We start from the raw sequence: 21,824 nt of genomic DNA, 5'->3' as shown, positions 1-21,824 counted from the left end.
CCCCAGGTGATTTTGCCCTTTTTAAGAGAAAAAGAAAACATCTCATGTGCTTCATTTGAATTCCTACAGAGTCTAGGTATTCAAAATATTTTAACTGAATAAAACTGAGTGGCAGGGAGAATAAGGTTGAACATATGAAACATGCTTACTGTGGAGTATATCTATATAAGGCTGGCTTTGTTATAGTTTGTAATTATTTATATGTGCTCTGATTTTAGTCTTCCCCCCAATTGTCTTTGTTTCCTTGTTGAATTGCTTCCAAGACTAGGGCTGCACAAAGAATTGTGCATTGCTAAAATCTCAATAGAAAAACTGAGGTTTCTGAAAGATGATTTTTCTATTTATGATTTTATCCATCGTTGAGATTGTTATAAAAACTTGAAGAGGAAATGTGCTATTTACATATATGTTTAAAGATTTTTTTCTTTCTTTATGTATGATTGAATAAGGCCCTTAGAAAACATGCTTTTTCTTTTGCCTTAGTAATACCTTATGCTTTCATATCTTGAATCTCAGTAACTATGCAGAAAAATCCCATGAAGTAGGTAGGACAGGAGAAGACTCAAAATTCTTTCAGGTATAAGCGATAAAAAAGAAAAAAAAAAAAGGAGGTCTAAAGCCAAGATACTTTTAGCCATACACAAACAAATAAGTAATGTTTTATCTCAGGTAACTGAGAAGCCCAGGGAGGAACCTTTCTTCCTTCTTTGGCTGAATTCAGGAACTCAAATGATATAATCAAGGTTCTCACTTCTATTATTTAGCTCTGTTTTGTGTGTTGTCCTCATTCTCTCCCACTGCAGACAGGTTGCTCCAAGTTGCGGGAGGGGCTGACCAACCTTCCCTGCACAAAGACACCAAATGCAAGAGATAGCATTCTCCACATGATCTAGTTGAAAAATCCGTGGGAGACGTACTGTCATTATCAGACCAACCAGGACCACTTGAGGGGAGAAGACCGGTTCCCCTTGGAAAGTGATGCCAAGAGATAACGCAAGTTCTCTAAAGTGGGTATGACAGCCGTTTCAATATGGAGGCACAGAGAAATGAATAAACTTGTCCATGGCCATGCTGCTGACTGGAGGGGTAGGTAAAACACAAATGGTGTCTCCTCACTCATACTTTGTATGATTCCCCAGCTCTTGTGTGCGTAGCAATATCATTTCCTTGGTGAATGTGTCCTATGTCAGCATTTCGACACAAGAGCTAGGCCCACAAATTTTCATAAACACTATAATGTCATTCCATTACATCAATTTCTTCCTCTCCTGCATTTACATCAATAACTTTCCATTCAAGAAACCATAATTCTGTCTGCCTCATCTGCTTCAAGATCTGTGGGATAATGAAGCCGCTGCCCAGACCCCATTCTGAGGTGCGCAGCGCCACCTCCTGGAGCTGGGCAGGATCCGCTGGAGACCGAGGCTGTGCGACGGTCAAGGCTCGGATGACTCAGGAACACCTGGGGCGGTTTCTGCACACGCCTAGCCCAGAGAGGCAAGATTTGGCTCAGTCTCTAACGCCTCTCTCCAGCCAGGAAGTCTCCGGCAACCGGCCTAGTGGCAAGGGACGTTAACGGGGCGGAACCTTCCTCAGAGGGTGGAACTTCGCGCTATGGGCGGAGCTTCACTGGGTTTAGGTGACCTTGCTCGGTGGGGAGGGCAGGACTCTATGGGCGGGATTACTATCGGTGGGCGTGGCAACGCCATGCCAGTAGGTGGGGCTTCGCTCGGCAGGCGGAACTCCGCTCTGTGGGCGGGGCAACGTTTGGGAGGCGGGATTGCGACTTGTGAGCGGAACCGTGATTGGATCCGTCTCTCCGGAAATTCCTGGACCTTGTGCGTCTGCAGATGGCGTCGCTTGGGGCTTGAGCGGTTGCATTCCAGTATCCGAGAACTGGAGAGAGGTTGGTAAAATGTTTTCCGGCGGGTGGGTGGGCCGCTTCCGGGACTCGCGGCAGGGATGGGCGGGCTTCGGGCAGTCGCTGCCTTGAGGTTCGGTTCGGTTGCGCTCAGCTTGGGGCACCCCTACTCGTAGTTGCCTGCTCGTGCAGGCCGGAACCACGATGCCTGCTAGGGCTTTCGGCTCCTGTCAGCTCATGGCAGGGTCCCAGTTTTTGTTTCCCAGTTTGTCGTGATCGTGATTTCCACGTGGTTGTCATAGTACTCCTCTAACTCTCCTAACTGGGGTGTAACCCTGTCTACTAAGCTCTGTGTTCCCAAATCTCCAACTCTATTGCGGGCCTCTCGTTTACTGCGTGTAGCAGATCATTCTGTGTTTTACCCCAACTAGGCTGGGAGGTCCTTGAGATCAGGAAATGTGTGTATATCAGTTTCTGTACCACGCCTACACGTCTGCCTCATAGTAATTGCTTAATGAATATTAGATTATGAATTATTGTATTTAGGTTGTTGCTATTGGAAGGCTTTTATATTGTTTTAAATTAGGGAAGTTTTTTTTTCTGCGTATTTTTCCAATGATTTTTTTTTTTAAGTAGGAATTTGGGACCCAGAAGAGTTAAGGTCTGTAAAGTGTTAAATAGTTGGAAGCTGGTCATAGGCTGTACCTTGAAGGAATATATGTTTCAGTCAAAAGATACAAGTGAGTAAAGGAAGAGGTGCAAGTTGTCTTCAGAGAACAATTAGAAGACAAGGCTGTGTAGTGCAGTATGTATGACAGGAGATATATTTGGCATATTTAGGATATTGGACTGTCTGAGGCATATTGTCCCTTACACATTGGGAGAATTTTAATATTGAGAAGGTTCGTCATATAACCATGTGCAGGAAAGACTTGAGTCCAGATGGCTTAAGAGTTGGCAAACTTTCTGTAAAGAGCTAGATAGTAAATATTTAAGGCTTTGTTGGACATAGTTGCAGTGGCAGCAATTATAGGCAGTACATAGCCGAGTGGGCATGTCTGGGTTCCAGTAAAAATTTATTTTAAAAACAGGTATGGGTATAGTTTGATACAGTAGATGGGACCTAGAAACCACAGCAGTGACCTGGTCCTGAACTAGGCAGTACTACATCGTGTTTTTGTATTCCTTTTAAAATTTATACAAAAGAAGTAATGTTGCGTAATGGTTAAGAGTGTGGGCTCTGATCTAGTCTGCTTTGGCTTTGAATCTTGGCATCCCCTGTTTGCTACTGCCATGATATTGGGCAAATTAATTGACTTCTCTTCGCATCAGTTTTTTTATCTGTAATATGGGGATGATAGTACTTCCCGCAAAGGGATTACGTGAGGAATAAATAAGTTAAAGCATGTAAAATGTTGACAGTGTGCCGGTACACATAAAAACTCAATAGATGTTATCTACTAATATTTTGAAAATGATTCTCAAATGTGTTATTCAAGACAGATTTGAGAGATGTTTCTAAGGAAGACTCTACTAGCTTAATGATACAGAGAAAAAAAATGGTTTCAAGGCAGGATCCATTCACATAGAGGTGAAATAGAAGTCCTGAAAGTCACTTAAGGAAGAGGGGGAGATAGCAAGAAGATTAAGGACTGATCTTGAGGATGCACCTACACTTAGGAGAGAAAATGGAGAGTTAAAAAAAAAAATGAAAAAGGCAGGAAGGAAACAGAGGAGTTAGTCCCAAGAGTATGGAAGAAGTGGAGTGGTAAAAAGGTACACAAACTAGCAGGATGGTAATGATGGTTAACATTGTCACATGCTGCAGAGAGTTGTAAAAACAGCTGTTAGTGTTGATAATATTAATGAATTCACCTAGCAAACATTAATTGAGTTGCTCTTCTGGGCCAAGAGCTGGAGATTCAGAAAAGAATTAGATATAGACTGCATTCAGAGAGCAGAAAATCTAGTAGGAGTGAAAGACTTGGAAATAATTACAATCCATGTAATACCTGCTGCAGCTTTAAAAATAATCAGGAGTAAATAGAAATTCTGATATTTAATTGGAATCTTTAAGAATTTAAATAGATTTACAGTTCATAAATGTGGACAACTTAATGGACTCTTTTTCTTTCTTTTCTAGAAAATGGCCAAGAACAAATTAAGAGCGCAGAAGTCCAGGAATGTATTTCACATAGCCAGCCAAAAAAACTTTAAGACTAAAAAAAACAAAGCAAAACCAGTTACCACGAATCTTAAGAAGGTGAGTGTTAGTTAGGCACAGACTTTATTTATTTATACAAGAGAAGCATAGTGATCAAACTACCAAAAAAGAATGCTGTTATTTAAAACAAAGGCTCTTAGTCTTTCCCTCAAAGGCAAGATGCTTTTAAACTTTTCTTAAAAAAAAAAAGGGGATGAAAAACAAGTATCTTTCTTCCAAATGTTTGTTAAGAAAAAAGTATTTTAACTGCAAGTGTATGAGGATCCACATATTAATTTATTATTTGAGCATGGAAATCATAAAAAGAAAAATCATGGATTGGGAAACAATTCTTATCTTTGATCTCAAATATATTCAAGAACCTATTAACAGAACCAGGATATGGAATGTCAAACAGTACCTACTTTATTTTCTTCAGTAATTCTTATCTCTGAAAATATATGAAACGCAAACTGAAACCTGTAAAATGAAGATAAAATGCTTTGCTTTTTGAAATACAAAATTTGAAAAGAAGGGGCTTTCTTTATCTTCAGGTTTACATTTCAAAATATTTGGGAAATGTCATCAAGATTAAGTGGATTACAAAATTCCTTAAAATGTTTTAAAGTTTAAGTAGTAAGTAGAGTTAGCTCTCCAGGACTCAGTAATCGCCATAATAGTCCGTAGACATGTCTAACATTTTATCTTTTGACTTCCATGAGCTAGCTGAATTGAGGTTTTTGTTTGAGCAGTTTTATGACTTTGTAAATGCTATGAAAGAAATAAAGCACAGTGATATAATGGGGTTTGGGGATAACAGTTTTATATATAGAATTGTCTTCAAAGGTGACATTTAAGCAAGACCTGAATGTTAAGGTGCTTCTAGTGTTGAATTGAGAAGAGTTGGTAGCAGCATGTTCTTCGCAGAGAATAGCAATTACAGAGGCCATAAATAGGGGAAAAACCTGGTATATTTGAGGAAGATTCTTTTGGATAGATGTACTAGAACTGTTTTTTGCTGATTGGAAAGACCCAAGAGAATGAGATCCATGGTAGGCAACATGGTTGGAGGTTTGAGAAAGTATTAAATTGTTTTCAGGAAGTAAACTAACTTAAAAGGCAAGGCATAAGATTGCCAGGCATCATAAAAATGGTAAATTGAGATTTGTGGTCATGAATTAAAAATGAAACTGGTCAGCCAGTCGTGATTTTCTTAAGCTTCAATTCCAAGCACAGAAAAGGCTGACAGTTGAGTTTAACCATGTGTTTGATTAAGGGAGAGATGGGAAGAAAAGTTAAGAGAGTATAAAGAATTAAATGCTGGTCATGGGCTGCTGGGAATTTCCAAGGCTCCAGGTGTGACCACCGGCTCTGTCCTGGAGTCTGCAAGGAGGTTGGTGCCTTAGGATGAAAGAGCAGTGTCTAACCAGGGATGGTGGTGCTCCCTGGGATTGCCCAAGACCGCAGACTCCTACTTGTAGAGCATTTCAATGCTAAGGAGCCTCTAGGAGAATCAGGTGGGAGCAAAGCAGCTAAGGGGAACCTGGTCAACAAGCCCATCTGGTCTGCCCAGGATTTAGGAAGATCAGATTTCATCAATGATGGGGGCAGCCACCTCTCAGGAACAAGCTATGAAGAAAAGTATCCTCCATGCCTTCTGGCCCTCAACTAAAATTCAGCTGCTTCAATCCCATGGGCAGACATGGGCTTTGCTGAGAGCTTCTGTACCTCCCTAGGAACCCAGCCTGTCACCTACCCAGCCAGCTGAACTGTCATGGGGGCTCCCTGTGCCTTCTACCCCTACATGGGTTTCCCACCTCAAGCCTACGCAGCCCCTTGGACCTTAGCATGGGTACCCTCTGGTGGTTATCTCTGGGTGGGGCATATACCTCCAGCTGCTTTGATGCCGTTTGGTCAGGGGATGCCTCTAGCTTTGATTCCTGGGTGGAAAATCAGTACCTAGCCCCCTTAGCCTGCAGCGTATTTCCTTACTCCATAGACCTCCCACCCCCATATTCATCAGTCCCTTCAGTTCTGAGCAAGGATGCCTTCCACCACTTTACCCTGGTACAATGCCAGACACCAGCCAGCTTGGCCTCTGGGGCTGTGGTGAGCAATCTATCCGGAGCAGTGTATCGCTTGAAGAAGGGAAAGGTCCCCCCACCAGAATTGGTCACTCAGTTCGTTATGAGGGCACCTATGCTGCCCTCCAGCCCAGAACTCTCCCCTCTCCTGGTGTCCCTCAGCACAGACCTTCAGACTTATCCCTGCCTGCCCCGCCTGCCTCGGCCATCCTACAGAACCTGCTGCCACCTCTTTGAGGTCTGATCAATCCCCTTTGCAATCTTCCCCACCAGTGATCAAAGACTGGTCACATGGGGTCTAATAAGCTGAAGGTTTTGCTTGCAGTCTTATATTTTGTCTTTTAATATTTTAAAGGATCTTAGATTTAAGTTTTACACTATTCTTCAGTGAATAGGGCACTCATGGGCCCGTACAAGGTTATTTGTTGTTAATTGCTTTTCATTTTCAGTTTTTTATCCTTCAGCCCCAAACCCTCTACCCTTACCCCACCCCCAAGCCCTTCTCATAGGCTAGCATTTTAATATCTTTGATATAGGTCCTTAATTATGCATGCATCACCCTGGTAAAATGAGTTTTGCATGTTATGTTTTTAAAATACATAAATGATATGTTATAAAAAAATGATGGCCATGAAAACTGTTTTGACTGGGGGGAAAGAGAGGATAATATGTGAAAAATAGTGAAATAGGTGGGAAGGGGTCCAGTTACTAAGGTGATTCCATGGGAGTGGATGGCTGAGATAGTTTTAGAGGAAATGGAGATGATGACCACAAGAGATGAATGGGCTATTAGATCAGATTTTTGTTGAAGTCATTAAGCAATGATGACAGGCAAAAGGAGGGAGTCAGTGAGACAAGGATTGAAATCTTTCACGAAGCAGAAAGTACTTGTGGTGTTGGCAGGTAACAGCAGTGGATTAAGAGGCACCAGAAAATCTTGATGTAAAAGTTGCAAAGGAGCCTAGGAGATTTTGAAGAAGAAATGGTTTGGTAATAGCAGTGACACATACGTCTAGCTCTTCGACTCAAGAGAGGAAGGTTATAGGGGAAGCTGTCCTCAAGGGATTGGCAGGTTTCCACTGAGGCAAGAATATTAAGGAAGGACTCAGAGTCATACTGTTAAAAAGGCACTAAAATCATTTAATCCATGTTCCTCATTTTACAGATGAGAGATCATAGTACCATAGCCTAGAAAGATTGTAGTCACATATTTTGGCCTGCCTATATCAATAAAGTCTAGGTATGAGGTATGTCTACATAATTCTTATTTAACAAAACAAAACCTTCCTTCTAAAATTTTCCATTAAGACTACAAGAAATTTAGTTGAGTTCTTCCCACAAATTGGTAGGGTTGATATGTTTTTAGGTTTAACATGGTTAATTGAAGTTGAACATATTTTACATTTAATGGATCTTGGATTAATCCTTTTTTCCTTTTTTAAAAGATAAACATTGTGAATGATGAAAAAGTTAACAGAGTAAATAAAGCTTTTATAGATATACAAAAGGAACTTGCACACTTCTCAAAAGGCCTTTCCCTTGAACCTCTTGAACCTCTGCAGAAACAGCTGGTAAGTAAAAATCCTAAAAATCCTTTCCTTTCTATATGGCTCAAATACAAACTGAAGGCTAGTAGATGAAACTCCAAATTTTGAAAATCTAAGTTGAATGTAACTTTTAGTATTTGACTTTGTAATGTATATTGCATGTTCAGTCATAATCAGACTATTCTATACCCAAAAATGCATAGAAAAAATAGATCAGATAATATATGTTTTTTGTTATCTGAATTTCTAAATGTAATACTTTTCTCCCTTCAGATTTCTCAGCAGCATCATGAAAACAAACCAGTTAATGTCGACGAGGCTACGAAATTAATGGCTCTGTTGTAATATAGTGGTGAAGCATCAAATTCAAAATCAATAAATGTTTTATACAACTTTATTTTTAAAAATCTTGTTAATATACAGGTATTGGCACATTTTAAAAACAAACTACATAAACAGATCTTTCCTATAATCTAGGAAAGTGGAATGTCAGAAGTCAACAAAATGTGATAAACTTAAAGTGCTAAAACAGAAGGCACTTCACAAAATCTGTTCACTGAAACAGTTAATATGTCCTAATTTACATCCTTCACCTATAAGTGGCAGTGAATGTCTGTATTGGAAGGACAAAGAAATATGGACAATTTTGTGGCAGTAAAAACCTAAGACAAACAAGTGTTGAGCCTCTGGGCTAACTTTTGTTTTTGATGACCTGAAGTCTACTTTTAACTTTCCTCTGGTTAGAGGAAAAAAACAAGGATTCAGAATTTTAAAATGAAAGACAAATTGGAATCCCAGAATATAGTTAATTACCAGGAAGTGTGTGTGTGTGGGGGGTAGGTGGGTGGAGGGATTGTGGGTTACCACTTTACCCTGAGGCAATTAGAGCCCTTTGTTTTATGGTTGAAGTTTTGTGAAGTAAAAAATAAAGTATTAGGGAAGAAGACTTCAGAATCAGTGAACTAAAAGATGTTACATTCATTATTTTGAATACTCAGGTTATTAAGTCTAAAATGTTACAGTTAGAGGTAGATAACAGTCCCAAGTTTCCATGGAATCTAATAATTTAGTATCTGGACATCAAACAGATCACAAACTCCTTCATTATCATCTAGATTAAAGTTGTAGTCATCTGCTGGGGTAGGAGAAAGCCGCAAGAGAGGAAACACTGCAAACAAAGAACAATTTCAGTGTTAAAGATAGTTTCCTGTCAATCCAAATTAAATATATATAAGTATAACAGCAAAAGTAATGGTCAAATTAATGACTTGTGGTTTAGTTATATTTTGAAAGATATTCATTAAATGTATAATTAGTACATACCTGTTAAAGTATTTTCTTTGGTCTGCTAAACAAATTGTCACTTTGAAAACAGATGTACAACCTAGACCTAAATTAATAAATTTGCTGATGTTTTCTGCTTCTACATAAATATTTAGTAAATCCCTAAGTAGTTACTGTATTTTTATTGACGTAAGTTACCATTTCTTGGGTCTCTGGTATATTTGTTAGGAGCCAGGACTCTGAATCTAAGAATTTACAGAAATGTGAAACTGAGAGATTTAAAAAATAATTTTTACAATTTTCTTGGATTAGATGATGGTGTAGCTGTTAATCCTGGTGGGAATTAGCGCCAGAAAAGCCTTCTCCCTTCTCTACCAGGGTACTTAACTCCTCTATATCCTGCTTTGTTCTGAATCTGGCTGGGTATTCTTTATCATCCTAATGTGAGCATGACTCAAGATTAAGAAAAAATGGAAACTTTGGAATTCCTCATGTCTAAATTTTATGAACAGCTGAGATAGCCTTTGACACTGGAAAAGTTGTCTTGGTGAGATTTATTCCTCCTCATTTAAATCTCTAAAGATGGAGATTTGACAATCTACATTTTTTTAAAGCTCCCCAGGTTGAACTTTAAAGTCAGGGTTGATAACCAGCACTTTGAAACAAGGGTAGATAACTTAGAACTTATGGTACCTCAAAGTAATAACTAGCAAACTATTGTCCCCCCTTTCCTTGGTACGATGTTTTTCATTCTTTTGTTCCCAACTTTTTTTTTTTAATTCAATGTGTTTCTGGTAGCCTGTGATACCAAACTAGCCTCTGGGTTGCAGCTTCGTCCAACTTGTTCATGATCCCTGTTTCTAGAGTAAATTACTTTCTGATAAGTTGGTAGTCAAGTGTTTTGAGCTTTTGCTCATGATTTATGAGCTTTCACTTAATAGCTCTTAAGTAAAATTCAGATGGGTTATCCTTGAATCTTGAGCCTACCTTTCATTCCTTCAATTAAAAATAACTAGAATGACAAATTCAGAGTGAATAAACATGCCTCAAAGTGCAAAACAATAATATTTCTCTCTCTGGCATTAATATTTAGTGTCAGTGACAAATGAGTAAATTATATTTGTTCATTGGATGGCTTCCATTCCAAACTCTATTTGCGTAGAAGAGAGGAGCCTTAAATTGGCTCATACTTCAACTAGGAGTGATTAGACAATGGGCAGTGGCTTTTGAGTGACCATCTTTAAGATTATAACATGGGCTGCAAACTTGTTTCAAGAGGAGTCAGGCAGGTAAGGGACACTGGGGTAAGGCAGTGTTTGTGGTGACTGATTCAGTGCAGAGAACGTGTTCTTAGATTGCTAGTCTTTTAGGTTTAGCGGGGAAGAACAACATTGTTCTTAATTACAGAATGCTCTAATCCAACACCAAATAAAGGTATTTTATATCAGAGAACTTTGTCACCTAACTGAACCAAAAATATATATATTTACATCACATGGCTTTCTCCTTGGATGGTACTTCATACTATTCAGGGGCTTTAATATTGCCTCATAATTAAAAAAAAAAAACAAAACGAAAACTAAACACAGAAAAACATTTTGAAATTCTCATAACTTCCAAAACTTGTGGCATTTCACTTTTTAATCTCTGGTATTGTTCATGTAATACAAAACTGGGTTTTCAGATCACCTGTTGATTTAGATATTCTTTTTGGGTCAGCTTCTACATGAGTAAAAAGGGCTAGTATGCCAAAAGCTTAGTGTTTATTCAGTGAAGGTAATAAGGATTCCTTTCCCTCAAACTGTAGAAAAAAATACATTCTGAAGGATATTTACTTTAAGGGAGAATTTTTATGAATTATCATAGTAAATTTAAGCAATTAGAAAATACAAGTTCCTCACTTAAAAAATTATGTGCCACTTAAATTCTAGAAAAGCATTATTGATGTAAGGTGGCTAGTAAAATTTTAAATTACTTACCATCAGAAGACATTAACTCATCAATGATATCTGCACTAATAGATCCTGCTGGAAACAGAAATATAAAGTTTTGTTATGTTCTTTTTTTATATCTTAACAGTAAAGGTGGTTATATTTAAAAAGAGTCCAATCAGCAGCTTGTTCAGCAAGTGCAAAGTCAAAGTACTAGAACTTTGTGGAAATAAAGTATTGTTGATTATACTGGGTATTTTTTCCATAGAATGTTCCAAATTAGATATAAGAGAAGAAGAAATGAAAGTATAATGAATTTAATTCCCAGTTTTATGATAAAGAGGAAATCTTGAGTCACCAAAATTTAAGTCACCAGAACAATGATCAATTCAGTCATGAAAGTATTTAATATATAAGAACTTTTTAGTTCAGAAAATAGTATTTGAGGTGTTCAACAATGCATTACAGTAATAACACTGTTAATGGATTAATCACAATCAAAAGATACAAATTGGAAGACTGGATAAAAAAGCATGATCTAACTATATGCTGTTTATAAGAGACTTACCCTTAGATTCAAAGACACAAATAGGGTGAAAGTGAAAGGATGGAGAAAGATATTCCATGCAAACAGTAATCAAAAAAGAGCTGGGTAGCTACACCAATATTAGACAAAATAGACTTTAAATGGAAAACTCACAGACAAAGAAGGACACTAGATATTAATAAAAGGGTTAATCTACTAAGACGATAAAATAATCATAAATATATATCTAACCACAGTGTCCCAAAATACATGAGGCAAAAACTGGGAAAACTGAAGGACGAAATAGATAGAACATCCAGACAGTGGTTCAATAAGGAAACAGAGAACTTGAGTACTATGATAAATGGACTAGACCTAACAGACATATACAGAACACTGTACCCCCAACAGTAGGATATTCATTCTTAAGTGTACATGGATCGTTCTCCAGGATAGACCATATGTTAGGTCACAAAACAAGTCTCAACTTAAAAACATCAGTCATACAAAGCACTTTCTTTGATCATAAAAGAATGAAACTAGAAATCAACAACAGGCAGAGAACTAGAAAATTAAATATGTGGAAGTTCAACACACTCTCAAACAATCAATGGGCAAAGGAAGAAATTAAAAGGGTGTGCTGGTTTGAAAGGATTATGTACCTTAGAAAAGCCATGGCTTAATCCTGATCCCATCATATGGAGGCAGCGTTTCTTTTAATCCCAATTCAGAGCTTTAGGTGGAGACTTGATTAGATTCTCTCCCTAGAGATGTGACTCTCCCAGTTGTGGGTATTAGAGGGAAATGTGACTCCACCCATTCCAGGTGGGTCTTGATTACATAACTGGAATCCTTTAAAAGAGGAAGCATTTTGGAGAAAGCTTCAGAATGATGAGAGAGACACAAGAACCAGAGCCCATGCAGCCAGAGACTTTTGGAGGTGAAGAAGGAAAATGCCCCTGGGGGAGCTTCATGAAACAATAAGCCTGGAGAGAAAGTCAGCAGATGTCACCATGTTTGCCATGTGCCTTTCCAGTTGAAAGATCCTGAGCTTCATTGGCTTTTCTTCAATAAAGGTAACCTCTTGTTGTTACCTTAATTTGGACATTTTTTATAGCGTTGCTTTAATTGGGACATTTTCATGGCCTTAGAACTGTAAACTTGCAACTTATTAAATTCCTTTTTTTTAAAAAAGCCATTCCATTTTTGGTATATTGCATTCTAGCAGCTAGCAAACTAGAACAAAGGGAAATCAGTAAATATCTTGAGATGAATGAAAATGAGAACACAAGATATCTCAAAACTTATGGATGTAGCAAGGCTGGTATTGAGAATTTATACCCTTAAATGCTTACATTAAAAGAAAAAAAAAAGAAAACTAAAATAAAAAACCTAATTGCACACTTGGAGGAAAGAGAAAAAGAACAGCAAACTAATCCCAAAGCAAGCAGAAGGAAAGAAATAACAAAGAGCAGAAAAAAATGAATTTGAGAATAAAAAAATGAGAACATTAACAAACCAAAAGTTGGTTCTTTGAAAAGATTAATAAAATTGACAAACCCTTAGCTAGACAGACAAAGAAAAAAAGAAGATAATAAAGATAAAAAAATAAAATCAGAAATGAGAGGAGGTCATTACCACTGGCTCCACAGAAATAAAGATAATAAGAGGATACTATGAACAACTGTAGATCAACAAATTAGATAATGTAAATGAACAAATTCCTAGAAACACAAACAACCTACACTGACTCTAGAAGAATAGAAGATCTCAGCAGACTAATTACAAGTAAAGAGATTGATCAGTCATCAAAAACCTTCCAACAATGGTTGTGTTTCTTTCTTGTCATTAAAAAAAATTTTTTTTAATTAATAAAAAAAATTAAAAAAACAAAAACCTTCCAACAAAGAAAAGTTCAGGACCAGATGGCTTCATAAGTGAATTCTACCAGTCATTCCAAGAAGATTTAATAACAATTCTGCTCAAACTCTTCCAAAAAATTGAAAGGAGTGGACACTACCAAACTCATTCTATGAGGCTAACATCACTGTATAATAAAGCTAGATAAAGATATTGCAAGAAAAAAGAATTGCCGACCAATTTCTCTTATGATTATAAATGCAAAACTTCTCAACAAAGTACATGCAAATTGGAACCAATCACGCATTAAAAAAATTAATACACTATGATCAAGTGAGATTTATCTTAGGTATGCAAGGGTGGTTCAACATAAGAAAATTAATGTTACACATTATATTAACGAAAGGAAAAAATCATATGATCATTTCATTTAAGGCAGAAAAGGCATCTAACAAAGTTCAGCATCCTTTCTTGATAAAAACACTTAATTGACATTTCCTCCTCTTGATAAAGAGCATATATGAAAATTCCACAGTTAACATCATATTCAATGGTAAAAGACTGAAAGCTTCACCTCTAAGATCTGGAACAAGACAAGAATGCCCACTGTCCCCTCTGTTATTTAACATTGTAAAAGGAGTTCTAGCTAGAGCAGTTGGGCAAGAAAAAGAAATAAAAGGCATCCACACTGGAAAGGAAGAAATAAAACTTTCACTATTTGCAGATGCCATGATCCTATACATATGAAATCCTAATAATGTACAACAAAGATACTAGAACTAATAAATGAATTCAGCAAAGTGGTGGGATATAAGATGCACACACAAAAATCAGTAGTATTTCTATGCACTATTAATGAACAATCTGAGGAGGATATCAAGAAAAAAATTCCATTTAGAATAACAGTTAAGAGAATCAAATACCTATGAATGATTTAACCAAGAATGTACATAGTAAACTACAAAAGAAGTAGTTTTTGATTTCTTGCTAAAAGAAATCAAAGACCTAAAAATGTATGGAAGAATACTCCATATTCGTGGATTAGAAGACTATTTTTAAGATGTCAATTCTACCCAAATTGATTTATAGATTCAACTCAATCCCAATCACAATTCCAGCGCCTACTTTGCAGAAATAGGAAAGCCAATTATTAAATTTATTTGGAAGCATAAGGGGCCCTGAATAGCCAAACACACCTTGACAAGAAAGAATGAAGTTTGAGGACTCACACTTCCTGCCTTCAAAGCTTATTACAAAGCTACCATGGTCAAAAAGGCATGATACTGGCATAAGGATAGATATATTGACCAATGAAATCAAACTGAGAGTTTAGAAACAGGCCTCACATCTATGGCCAGTTGGTTTTTGGCAAGACTGCCAAGACCACTCAGCTGGGTTATTCCTACTCAGTGAGTGTTATTGGGAGAACTGGATATCCATAAGCAAAAGTATGAAAGAGGACCCTTATCTCCCATCATACACAAAAATTAACTCAAAATGTATCACAGACCCAAATAACCAGGATTATCAAACTCCTAGAAGAAAATGCAGGGAAGCATCTTCAAGATTTTGTGGTAGGCAGTGGCTTCTTAAGACTTTACACCTAAAGTACAAGCAGCAAAACAAAAAATAGAGAAATGGGACCTCCTCAAAATTGAAAACTTTTGTGCAAAGGAGTTTGTCATGGGAGTGAAAAGAACTTCTCAGTGGGAGAAATTTACTTGGAAACCACATGTCCGATTAGGGTGTAATATCCAGAATATATTTTAAAAATCCTGTAAATCAACAATAAAAAGAAAACCCAATTTAAAAATGGGCAAAAGATTTGAATAGGCATTTCTCAAAGAGGAAATATAAATGGCTTAAAAGCACATGAGAAGATGCTCAACATCACTAGCTATTAGGGAAATGCAAATCAAAACCAAAATGAGATTATCATTTCACACCTACCAGAATGGCCACTATTAATAAAACAAAGCTGCAAGTGTTGGAGAGGATGTGGAGAAAGAGGAACACTCATTCACTGCTGGTGGGAATGTAAAATGGTGCAGTTGCTGTGAAAGACAGTTTGGTGGTTCATCAGAAATTAAGCACAGAATTGCAATATGACCCAGCAGGCTGAAGAACTGAAAGAAGAGACTCAAACAGATATTTGCACGCTGATGCTCACAGCAGCATTGTTCACAATTGCCAAAAGATGGAAGCAACCCAACTGTCCATTAACTGATGAATGGATAAGCAAAATGTGGTATATACATATGATGGATTATTATTCAGCAGCAAGAAGGAATGAAGTCCTGATGGATGTGACAACATGGAGGATGTTCTGTTGAGTGAAATATGCAGACAAAAAAGGACAAATATTGTGTTATCTTACTAATATGAACTAAGTATAATAAGCAAACTCACAGAGTTAGGATCTAGAATATAGATTACCAGGAGATAGAATGAGGGTAGAGAATGGGGAGCTGATGCTTAATTTGTGCAGAATTTCTATTTAAGTTAATTGTAAATGTTTGGAAATGGAGAGAGTTGATGGTATCACATTTACTGAGTATAATTAACAGTGCTGAATTATGTGTGTAAAATGAATATAATACCTTCATACCTTACAGGGCAATTGGGTAGAATGCTTATAAGCGTGATTTTTTTGTTCACTCTTTTATTCCCATTTCAGACCCAGAAAAGAGATCTGCACATAGCTTATAATGAATGTTGTTGGCACATTTAAAGGCTTGGGGGTGATTTCATTAAATCCATGAACTCCATACTATTCTTCCTCCTGAGAGTTCCAACTCCAACTTTCCCATTGCGTCATCATGCACATGTCTCACCATATCAATTTCATGAGCACCTACACTATTCATGATGTCATAGACTAAAGGATTTCTCATCATTGTTTTCCCAAAACTGACTGTTTTACAGTTAGTTGTATTATAATTTTCCCAATCATTCAACCTTAAAACTTGTTGCCATTACTCCTATAACTTTATCTCCAGATCTCACGGATCAAATTTTACTTATTTTGACCAAACAAATATTTCTCAAATATGTTCATTTCCATTTCCATTCCCACTGTCATCATCATATTTTAGCCTTAGCATTACTCTTAAATTTTTATAAATGTAGGAGATGTGGACCTTGCCCTTATGCCCTATTTTTTGTATTTTAGTTGTCGATCATTTCAGAGAGGAAAAAATTTAGGAAGGCAAGTTCCTAAATAATTGCAACTGGGACATTTTTTACTTTAAGCTTCCCAAATAAAAAGTATGACAATAAAGAATATGGAGATAACCTGAGACATAAGTCTCTGCATTCTACCTTAGTTTGATTTTTCTTAAATGTAAAAAAATACATTTCAATAGTTCATCCTAAAGTTACTAGGAAGACAAAAGAACTCAACAAAGTGGATCTTAGATAAAAGCTGACATATTTAAATAGTAAAAAGGGGAAAAGGAACAAATTTGGCTTAAACCAAACAGGCACTCTTCAAGGAGACATGGACTTAGATTTCTAAGTGCACTCAATCTCACTAGCTAGTACCTAATCTGACCTCATTAATTCCTTTGGGTTTCACTCAGGAAAGTTTTTTCTTAAAGATCACCTTACCAAAAACAGTATTCTAGGAAAACAGCAAACCTTGGCCCATATTTCCTTAATATTCATAGTTCTATACAGTCTTAACCATACTATATTGTTCCTGATTGCATATTTCTGAATTGTATATAGCTGTTTACAGACTTATATGCACACTAAGTGAATATATCCTGCCTATGATACTTATTTGTAGTAATATAATTAAAAACAGGCTCTATTTAAAAATTTTCCTCATAATACCTAACCTGACACTGGACATAAAGGAGAAACCAAATACTTGTGAATTAAATTAAACTTACTATTTTGCTTCTTTTATTAGATATTTAAATATTAGAAATAAAGTACAACTAACAAATTCAGTAGCTCAATCATCAACTCTTAATATGTAATAGGCTGTACCCCCACCCCCATACCCTCTAATTTTTAAAAACAAAGTCCTAAACCCACCTGATGATATATCTGTAGCTGGTAGATGCTGAAGGTTCTGGCTTCTTTCAGATGCAGGTTGCTCAGGCAAATTGTGATTAGCCAGGGTGGGTTTCTGTGGAGTCACTGGAGTTGAGGGCTGAGAGGAAGGTGTGAGGTCATCAGGTGGGGGAACAGGAAAAACCACAGGCTTAGAGGAACTGGACTCTTTATTTATAAGTAGCACGTGGATAGGTCCTGAATGACTCTTTAGATTGATCTGGTATTTCTTTTGTCCATTCTGGCCCTTTGAAGTTATTGGGTAGAACAAATGAATACATGTTAACATTTCTAGGTACCTCAGAACTTGGTATTACATTAAAAATGAGTTGGACAAAGCTGTCAGGGACTAACTAAATTCACTCAACAAAAAGAATTATCCTGTCAAAACCTAAGGTTAGAAACCAAGGATAGAAAAGGTTTTTGAGGGTTCAAAACCCTTGTCCCCCCAAAGTAAACTTTTCTCAAACACAGATCATCAGAAACCCTTGGCTATGGAATTCTGGCAACCATCTTATCTTTACTGTACAAAATAGTACAGTAAAGTAAAATAAAAATACATGTCAGCAGTGCTCCAAACATCCTTCATATATTTGGACTCCATCCCCTGCGGAAGGCCATCATGGATGCTGTCATCTCAACATGCCATCCTAATTAGCAACTTTCACCACAAGTCAGGATTCCTTTTTTTTTCATTCAGCAAGCACAAAGACAACTGATTTTGCTAGAGATATACATATAAAATCTCTCCATATCAAAAAAAGTAAAATATCCTCAAGTTTCATAATCTAGTAATATATGTCCTAAATACAAATCTCTAGAACACCTGGAAGAGGGGGTAGATAATAAAGTAGCCTTTTTCTACTTCATATTTTGGTTGCCATAACTTTAAATTAAAAAACTTAAAATCTGAATCTAAAAACTAAAATCATGGAACTTATATATAGCATTTTGCCACTATATTTTTTGATGGAAAAAGCCAGAAAATTTTTGACTTTTAAAAGACAATTTAAAGCAATCTATTAGGTTGATATTTAAATTGAACTTTTTTCTTTACTTAGGATTTTTATTTCAGGTATAGATGTGGTTATTATAACTGATTTTCCTTCTAGTTCAAATAAAATCAAATTGAAAAAATACTCTTTATAATCAAAATGTTAAATGAGTTCTTCAGACGCTTCCCCTATAATTTTACCCAAATACTGAAGAAATCCAAGTTCAGATATCAACACTTTCAGATAACTTGAAAGGAAGTGCTTATAGACTATTAGCTCATGTTCAGATAAAGAAAATATGTTTGCCCCTACTGAAACAGATCCATTTTTCCCACTCATACACAAGTATCTTACCTACCATTTCTGGAATAGGTACTTCCAGCTGTGTACCAGAAGGTGCTTGAATGGCCAAAAGTGTATCACCTAGTTTAAAAAATAAAAAAAAAGTTAAAAATGTCAGGAAATATTGTTGTTCATGCAATATAGTGAGAGTGTGGGCTCTAAAGTCAGAATGCTTGGTTTGAAGCCCAGACTATTAGCCAGGTGATCTGCGGCTTCCGTTCTTAATTTTGTTAAATGGGGGAAATATAGTCTGCATAGGTTTGTGATCTGAGGATTAAATGAGATTATATATATATATATATATATATATATAGCTTATATATATAAGTACTTCCTAGAACAGAATAAATTCTCAATATTAACTCTGTTATTCTCATTAACAAGTTCAGTTCAAATTATGCAGATGACTTTGGTCCCTGGTAAAGTTTCAGATTCTTAAAATACTTTAGCTTTAATTAAATAACATATTTACTTGGAATATTTGAGCTACTTAAATGGCTAGGGAAAATACAAATCAGGTATGATAAAGTAAAATCTTGAGCTTAAGTGAATTATTTTTTAAGCCAAAGTCTACAATAGTCTTCATCAAATTTTAGATTTAGACTTTCTCCAAACTTTCTTTGAAAGCTCAGGAGATTTAGTGGAAAAATAGAGAAATAAAGCCACACATATTTCCAACATAGTCTCAGATGGGAAGTCAAATTTTACTTGAAAAGATGTATGGCATAGTTTTTTTGTATGTGTAATATACAAGGCTGTCCTTTTAATAGGGCATGTATGATGAAATATAAATGCATTTGCAAGGGGGGAAGGGTAGTTCAGTGGTAGAATTCTTGCCTGCCGTGCGGGAGGCCTGGGTTCCTGGTCTGTGCACTTCCCAAAAACCAAAAAGCAAACAAACAAAAATTCAAGAAATGGTGCTGCAATAATGGGATACACAGAGGGAAAAAGAATGAAATGTGACCCCAACCATACAGCATAAAAAAAAAAGGGCAAATACAAAAAATTTGCTTGTGTTATAATTTTGAAAAAGTAGGTCACTAATCCCCAGTTTAATCATTAATACATTATGTTGTCATTTCAAGGGGAAAAAATAGGGGTAAGTAATAGAACAGGAGTGGATATAATTTCCTGTTTATAAAATGAATTCATATAATTCTTTCTTCACACTTTCTTTGGGTTCCACTTGGGAGCAGCACAGTTGCTATCTGTAATTGATGGAGCACAGTGGCTGATGTGCAGGTTTTGTCAGTGACACTGACTTTGAGATTGATGCTTAACCCTTTTCTGACTCTACTTCCCCTCCTCTTCCTGTTCATCACCCACCCAGCTTGTACCTACCAATGAAGGCAAATGAAGTAAAAGCTGTAAAAGCAGTTATCATCATGAAAACAGAAACAAAAGCAGCCCATCAATACACAACACTGTAGAGTGAGACAAAATGTCCGCAAGTACTGAAAATACTGACTTAGGTTTGAATTACTCTGCATTAAAGAGGTGGATCAGAGGAAGAATGTTTTAAAAAAAATTGCTAACAGTACTTACCAGTAAAGCAATTACAGATGTCTTCATGTGTTACATAGGAAAATGTACTATCATAAAAAGTTAAGGAACAACACTTAAATCAAAGTCTAGCATTTAAATTAAGATGATACATCTGAAGGCTAAGATAAAATCTAAGTACATATAAGGGCTGCTATCCATTGATTAAAAAGAACAAAACTCTTCTCTCTGGAAAGGCAAAGACAATCAGATAAAGATCTATAAAGTGTCCATCCTTTGCTCTGAGAAAAAGCTGCTTCTGATTTTTGTGACATCTGAGGACCCTTGGAAGGGAGATGGCAAACAGTGAACATTCCTCACAGAGACAAGGGCTTCTCCAGGGTGGAGGATGGGTGGGGAAAGGAGGCTGGTGGTAGGAGTAGAGAGCAAGTGTATACACTTCTATGTTGAGAATCTTCTTGGGTCATAGTTTCAGTAATCGGGGACTTGGAAAGCAGTGTAGCAAAATTCAAGATTAACTAGTTAAATGGTTTTTGAATCATAGGACTTCTCAGAGCACAACTTGAAAACTCCCATTGTTATCAAACTCCAAGGAGCTCTGATCAATAGAAAGGAAATAACAAGTGAGATACTGGAACTTATCTACCAAAATCCAAGACAACATGAAAAATAAAGTTATACTGCACATCTTTAGTCAAAAACTTACGGGAGGTGGTACAAATTAAAATGTATATAAAAGTTACCTTAAGAGTACAGGCAAGTTCACAAATCAGAAGAATCACAGATACTTAAGACACTGGTTTGTAAGAAATACATGGAGTATATCACCAATGTTTCTTTCCTCCCTTGGAACCCTGTCTGCCAGCTGGTACTATCTTTGGGCTAATTAGGCAGAAGGTATCCTGGATTGATTGTGAACCCATGATATTTCATTTTCAAACCAAAATTAATTTTTCAGAACTTAGAGAACTACTGAATTTTTACAACTTAGGACAGTGATCATAATCATTCTAACAGACCTATGCACTTGACAATGAAGTCCAATATTAACAAATCCTTAAGCATACTTTTGGCTAGCATATTATATCCTATTAATGAGTAGATCTAAAGTTGATGAATCTTTTTTTTCCTCAATGCAATGCAGGAATAATGTTAATGCATGTACCACATAACTTAAAAAGGTTAAAAATGTACATTTTTAGTATAAATTGTCAGAAGAATATTATCAAATTAAAACTTTATATTTAGTTTAAAAACTTAACTTTCTAAAAGTACTAGAATAAAGCAACTAACCTTCAGCCTGGAAAGACATATTCTATAAATACATACTCTATAACTATTTGTATCTGTATAATTTATTTAAAAGGATATCTATTATTAATGGAGTCATCCATCACATTTTTGATGCTTTGCTGTAGCCACAACTTCTGCTGATCAAGTTCTCTTTCCTTCATTTCTAGATCTTCAATTTCAGCTTTAAGATATCTTAATCTATCAATGACTTCTTTAGTATTACAGCCAGCACCAACACCTCTTAAAAATATTTAAGAATTAACATCCCCAGTATCAGAAAAAAAATTATATCCCCAGTTTTAGACCTGGGTACCACATAACTTTTGTAGCAAT

At 36.4% G+C, this 21,824-nt stretch overlaps 2 protein-coding genes across 6 annotated transcripts in view; one reads left to right on the top strand and one right to left on the bottom strand.

Annotated features, from left to right (window-relative positions):
• Nucleotides 1-1,773: 1,773 nt before the first annotated feature.
• Nucleotides 1,774-8,075, top strand: RBIS (ribosomal biogenesis factor). Its single transcript, XM_077167127.1, has 4 exons — nucleotides 1,774-1,906; nucleotides 4,005-4,124; nucleotides 7,594-7,719; nucleotides 7,969-8,075. Exons 2-4 carry the CDS (start codon nucleotides 4,008-4,010, stop codon nucleotides 8,038-8,040), a joined length of 315 nt encoding a protein of 104 aa, XP_077023242.1. The 5' UTR covers nucleotides 1,774-1,906; nucleotides 4,005-4,007; the 3' UTR covers nucleotides 8,041-8,075.
• E2F5 (E2F transcription factor 5) overlaps nucleotides 8,073-21,824 on the bottom strand; it is a 51,062-nt gene continuing 37,310 nt past the window's right edge. For 3 of the 5 annotated variants that reach the window (XM_077167121.1, XM_077167124.1, XM_077167123.1), the window contains 6 exons: nucleotides 21,570-21,731; nucleotides 20,241-20,284; nucleotides 18,712-18,776; nucleotides 17,341-17,605; nucleotides 10,959-11,006; nucleotides 8,073-8,863 (listed from right to left, as the gene is read on the bottom strand). In XM_077167121.1, the coding sequence (XP_077023236.1) occupies nucleotides 8,754-8,863; nucleotides 10,959-11,006; nucleotides 17,341-17,605; nucleotides 18,712-18,776; nucleotides 20,241-20,284; nucleotides 21,570-21,731 (694 nt within the window). In that variant the 3' untranslated portion in view covers nucleotides 8,073-8,753. The remainder of the gene's footprint in view (nucleotides 8,864-10,958; nucleotides 11,007-17,340; nucleotides 17,606-18,711; nucleotides 18,777-20,240; nucleotides 20,285-21,569; nucleotides 21,732-21,824) is intronic. The other 2 variants (XM_077167122.1, XM_077167125.1) reach the window with 2 other exon arrangements.

This window comes from Tamandua tetradactyla, chromosome 6 (assembly GCF_023851605.1).
Source record: "Tamandua tetradactyla isolate mTamTet1 chromosome 6, mTamTet1.pri, whole genome shotgun sequence".
Lineage (NCBI taxonomy): Eukaryota > Metazoa > Chordata > Mammalia > Pilosa > Myrmecophagidae > Tamandua > Tamandua tetradactyla.
This window is presented reverse-complemented; position numbering and strand designations above follow the sequence as displayed.